Source organism: Notolepis coatsorum (genome assembly GCF_963971535.1).
Source record: "Notolepis coatsorum genome assembly, chromosome: 16".
NCBI lineage: Eukaryota > Metazoa > Chordata > Actinopteri > Aulopiformes > Paralepididae > Notolepis > Notolepis coatsorum.
The window spans coordinates 60936936-60942059 of record NC_140180.1 but is presented as its reverse complement, the minus strand read 5'-3'; the positions used below and the strand labels follow the sequence as shown (position 1 = coordinate 60942059).

Here is a 5124-nt window from a genome sequence, read left to right as displayed (position 1 = left end):
AGGCAAATACACTGATTTTTGTGAGGCCGATAAAACCACACCAAACGACAACCGTATCGGTGTACATTAAATAATATGAATTCTCTTACAAATGAATCGTATAATGTGCACAAATATCTTGTGTATTCACATATTTTATTCAGTTTGTCAAGGAAATTTCAATGAATATAGTACAGCTTTTATACAGTGGAAATTACATTTATAAATATCCAATACAGGCTTAGTATATATTTGAGTGAATATGTTTTTTCTTTCTTGTGCATTTTTATGACTTTGATGAAATAAAATGTCTATGAATGGGATCATTCTCCTGCCTTTAATCTTTTCTTTGACTGAGGGGAAACAATCGATGAATTGGTATAATATCATGCCCAAATCCTTGAAACAGTCCATAAAATAGGAAATAATGAATGTATACTGACTGGACACCTGTGTTGATGACAGCCCATGGACTTAAATAAAATGTTGATAGTCTGTCATCGACCAAAGTCAATATTGAATTAGGTTGAGAACGACTTGGCTAAACTTATCTGTGAAGGAGCTAGAGAGGTATTCATGATTAGATAAGTCTATAGGCAAATACAGCTTTCATATTCAGCCATTACTTGAATGACTAATACATTCAAGGACTACACTGCAGAAAACTAAATACAGCACATAATAAATCTATGAACATTCAATTTTAAAATGAAGAGGAGCCTTTAAAAATGAATTTGTACAGTGTATCGTCATAAAAAGAAGTCCCAAGACAACAACTCAAAAGGCCTAATCATTTAGCTTTGTGTTTATTTATAGGTTATTTATTTTAATCTCAAACACCATGCACATTTAGAGTGTTTAAGCCACTAGTCAACAATCCCATCATTTAGGCCACTGAAAACAAATCGGATGCAACATACTACCTATTGAAGATGGCAAATAAATGATAACCCATTAACTAAGATACCCTCATCAATATTGTGAATAAAGGTTAAAAGAATAAACACAGCGCCATGAGCATTGAATTGTCTATACTGGCAGCAATCCCCTAAATCAAGTTACCTAAAAATCCATTAAAAAAGTATTAAATTGCTAAGAGCAAGACGCATATAATGCTTAAAACTAAATTAGAAACACACATTGTTAATGTTTATAGATCAAATTAGATTCAGATTTATTGTCATTATACAGCACAAGTAGTACAACGAACAACATGTGTGTTTTAACAAGTTGGCCATATCCACAATGTTTTTGTTTCGACATGTTAGGGTTATACAAGAGCAGACCTATTCGGCCAGTGTGGTTAAGCTCTCAAAGTCTTCACACTTCGTTTGACACACCGCCTAAGATAATCACTTTGCTTTTCAATTTTACGCTCAGTTCATTCTTTGGAGGCATCTCCTATGATACCTGACAGATTTTTACCAATCAAGCTTCGCTAAATAGCCCTCGACAAGTTCAACTTCCACGTTTCATAAATGATGGGGGGGGGGGGAAATCAGAGTCAGAAATGTCATATTTCATACAAATTTATTCATCATTTTAAGAATAGAGGATGGTCTTAAAATAAGCAGAAACGTCAGTTTAAATAAACCTTTTCGTCCATGATATGAGTAAACGTGACACTTGTCAAAAAACCATCACAGAACAGAAATTTCACAAAACAAAATGGAACATTTTAACGTGACAAACATAGGATAGGGTTCACAAGCTAAAAAAAAAAAATACTATAAATAAACTTGCGCTTGCGACCCGCACAGTCTTAAACCTATAGGTCATAAGGGAGGAGGAATAAAAGACTACAAAATTTGGACACAGCCGAGACAACTGACATTCTACAAATTAAGTGTAAACATTTATGAACCAACTCTCCATCCAGCTTTTCTGAAATACAACAGCCTCTGCACGAGGCCACATGCCTTTTTTTCAGAGAGAAAATATGGCATTATTTAAAATATAGAAGTCCAATTCTTCTACAATAAAGTTGATTGCTTAAACTCGTGATAAAAGCCTCCCTTTACTCTGATGGGCTCAACATTCAGTTTCAGTCCATGATATGTGGTCTTAAAATGCTTTAAAATGGACAACTCATTGAGATAAAATAAAATTCAGTTTTTAAACAAAACTACTAAACGTCGATTCTTTTTAGCAACCAAAATGTTCAAGTATCCGAAGTACTTTAAAGTTTGAAGTCTTTATTTCTTTCCGTCTTCAGATGTGGGTCAGGGGTAGCGTTCCATTGACGCCTGTCCCAGCGGTCTGGTAGTGTGGGTGCACACTGTGTAACCGGCTGGCCTGCAGCGAGGAGTGGTCTGAGCCGTCCCCGCCGGGCGGCAGGTACATGCTTATCATATCCCTCAGGTCCCCCAAACACGCTCTCTGAGAGTGGGAGGTAATCGCCGGCGGAGGGGAACTCGGCTCGGTCTTGCACACGGATGCCATGGAGCTCAAGCCCATGGCGCCGGAGGTCTGCTGTGTGTACGCCGGGGACATGCTGTAGGTGGACGCTGCGTTCATGTAGGACTGCGCTGAAGACATCATGGGGTACTGGAGGCCTGCCATCTCATATCGGTGCATCTGCTGGATCTGAGGGCTGTTCATGCTGTGGTGCTGCGGGTAGGCCAACTGATCCTGCATGAGGGAGTACGCGCTGTTCGTCCACCCATTCATGTGAGCATAACTGTCCATCCGCTGGCCCACCGAGACGGCGTTGTTGACAGCGTTGGCACCTGGCGCCAAGAGTCCCCCAGGCAAAGAATACTTGTCTTTCTTGAGCAAGGTCTTGGTCTTCCTGCGGGGACGGTATTTATAATCCGGATGCTCCTTCATGTGCATGGCGCGCAGACGCTTGGCCTCATCGATGAAGGGTCGCTTCTCAGCGTCGGTCAGAAGTTTCCAGTCAGCCCCGAGCCGCTTGCTGATCTCCGAATTGTGCATTTTGGGATTCTCTTGTGCCATCTTTCTCCGCTGTCCGCGGGACCACACCATGAAAGCGTTCATGGGCCGCTTCACCCGGTCCTGGTCGTTGGCACTGTTGTTCTTTGCGCCCGGCGCCGAACCCGAGTTGGACTGCGGCAGCGGGGTCTTTATCTCCGTCTCCATCATGTTATACATTCTGGCGACGTTTAAATGGTATAACTCTCAAGCGCGTAAAAAGTTCTCTAACAAAATACCTTCAAACGACAAAGAGGTAGTAGAGGTACTGACCAGTCTCAAAAGAAAAAGGAAAAGTTATGTCAGAAGAGGCGTGTTGCAGGCAGGTGCCTCTGGTTTCTCTCCGGTGACTGTGGCTCTGCTCCCCACGGCTCTGAAACAGAACTCTGCAAACTTGTCCTCCAGCTTCATGTGTTAATAGTGTCGGGCCATGTGATCCGGACTGACAGCGGAACAATGGGGAGCAGCCGACCAATCAGCGCACAGCTCCCCCATCCGGCGTCGAACGAATTGAATTGGACAGAGCGCTGTTTTGGGGAGAGTTGTAGGAGGAGAGAGAGGAGAAGTTTTAAACGCACGGAACCCTATAGAAAGTGAATGAAAATGCAACATGAATGGATTAATAATACAAATGCAGTACCGAATATATATATTTTTAAGTGCGAGCAATTCAAGTGACTCGTTTTCGTGATATACATTAGGACAAAATCTGAAAGGTCAACAAAACATGTTTAAACAAATAAATACAAATTCTAGCAACATAATATGTTAATGACATTTTAGTACTTAGATGTGTGATCCGTGGAGAACAGCAGTTGCGTAAAAGTGCCACACCACGCGTCATGCGTAAAATAAAGAGTGTATATGTAGTGTATGGACTATTAACTGCAGGTGCGCGAAGTGTCCAACATTAAAAAAAAAAAAATCTATATTAATGACATTAATCCTACAGAGCAGAGTCCAAACATATCCCAAACAGTCCCATGCAAATCGAGGGTAGTATATATTTTCTATTAATTCTACTACATGTCAGTTAAGAGATGTTTCCTGTCTTCAGTTAAACACTACTGAATGGTGAATTTTCTATTTGTAAAAGTATCTCACAAAACATTGAATAATTTCAGCCGTCATAACTATCGAAATATAGCCCCCTAAGTGGTATAATCAGTTGTATAATAATAGTTGTATTAATTTATGTACTATGCTGTTGTTTTCTTGTTGTTGTTTTTTGTTTGTGTTTATATCGCCCTACCTCACCTAATGTCCACAGATTTGGAGCCTATACTAAACCTTGTCTCTGGACTGCGAGGAAACAGTCTGCCTTGGGCCTGAACGGTGAAAACCTAATACATCAACGACCTCTTGTGGAGGGGACAGGCCAATTCCATACAGCCCTGAAAAGTTTGTTTAGAGAAGCCTCTGGCAAACGAATAGTAGGCCTACTGCCTCGTTGCTAAAATCGCCACCTATTGTCCGTTGAACTGTTCCCCCTCTGCGGTGCTAATGGTTATTAAAATTAACACGTGGATCGGCCTTGATTATCATGTGTCTCTTTACAAACGACCCGAAACGCAGAGCTCGTTTGCAGTTGAAACCAATTCCCTAAACGGCCCTTGGGCAAACTTCACACCTGCTAATTATTAGTGCATTGCCCATCGAAAACGTCGTCAATTAACACCTTCACCACACGCAATATTTCAAGTGAGTGTACTACTATACTTCAGTATGCATATGAAAGGATTCTCACATGGCCTCGTTTTAAAACGACGTTTAACGGGTTGTTATTTATATATTTTATTGAATTGTATTGTTATTAGTTTTTTTTTTTTTGTAATTTATTGTTTTACAATATACTGAATAAGTAGGCCTATAATGGCATAGTTCAATTCAAGGACATTTTGGCCTAATTTCGGCCTAATCAAAACAGCAAATGTAAGATTAGTTGGAAAGCCATTTAGCTGTTTGAAATCAATGATTTAAAAAATATTTATGGGGAATGTAAATTCTTTATATAACACATGCTAACATATATAGCTACAGCTATGGATTAAATACTCATTAAACATTAAAATATGGTTAAGTGCCTCTCGCTAAATAGTAAAAACTATAGTCCTTGACTATTTTCCTCACACATTATGAGCCATAGCCTACTTATAGCAAAAACTTTAATGAAGCCATTATTGTCACTCATATCTAAAATAAAGATATGTA

The 5124-nt window shown here is 39.8% G+C and overlaps 1 protein-coding gene across 1 annotated transcript; it reads right to left on the bottom strand.

Annotated features, from left to right (window-relative positions):
• Positions 1–1492: 1492 nt before the first annotated feature.
• On the bottom strand, positions 1493–3287 carry sox3 (SRY-box transcription factor 3). Its single transcript, XM_084331864.1, has one exon. It carries the CDS (start codon positions 3091–3093, stop codon positions 2191–2193), a length of 903 nt encoding a protein of 300 aa, XP_084187990.1. The 5' UTR covers positions 3094–3287; the 3' UTR covers positions 1493–2190.
• Between the last annotated feature and the right edge of the window lie 1837 nt (positions 3288–5124).

Bases quoted from the DNA above. Each gene is read 5' to 3' on its own strand.
- sox3 (XM_084331864.1), bottom strand. From the start codon at position 3,093: ATGTATAACATGATGGAGACGGAGATAAAGACCCCGCTGCCGCAGTCC.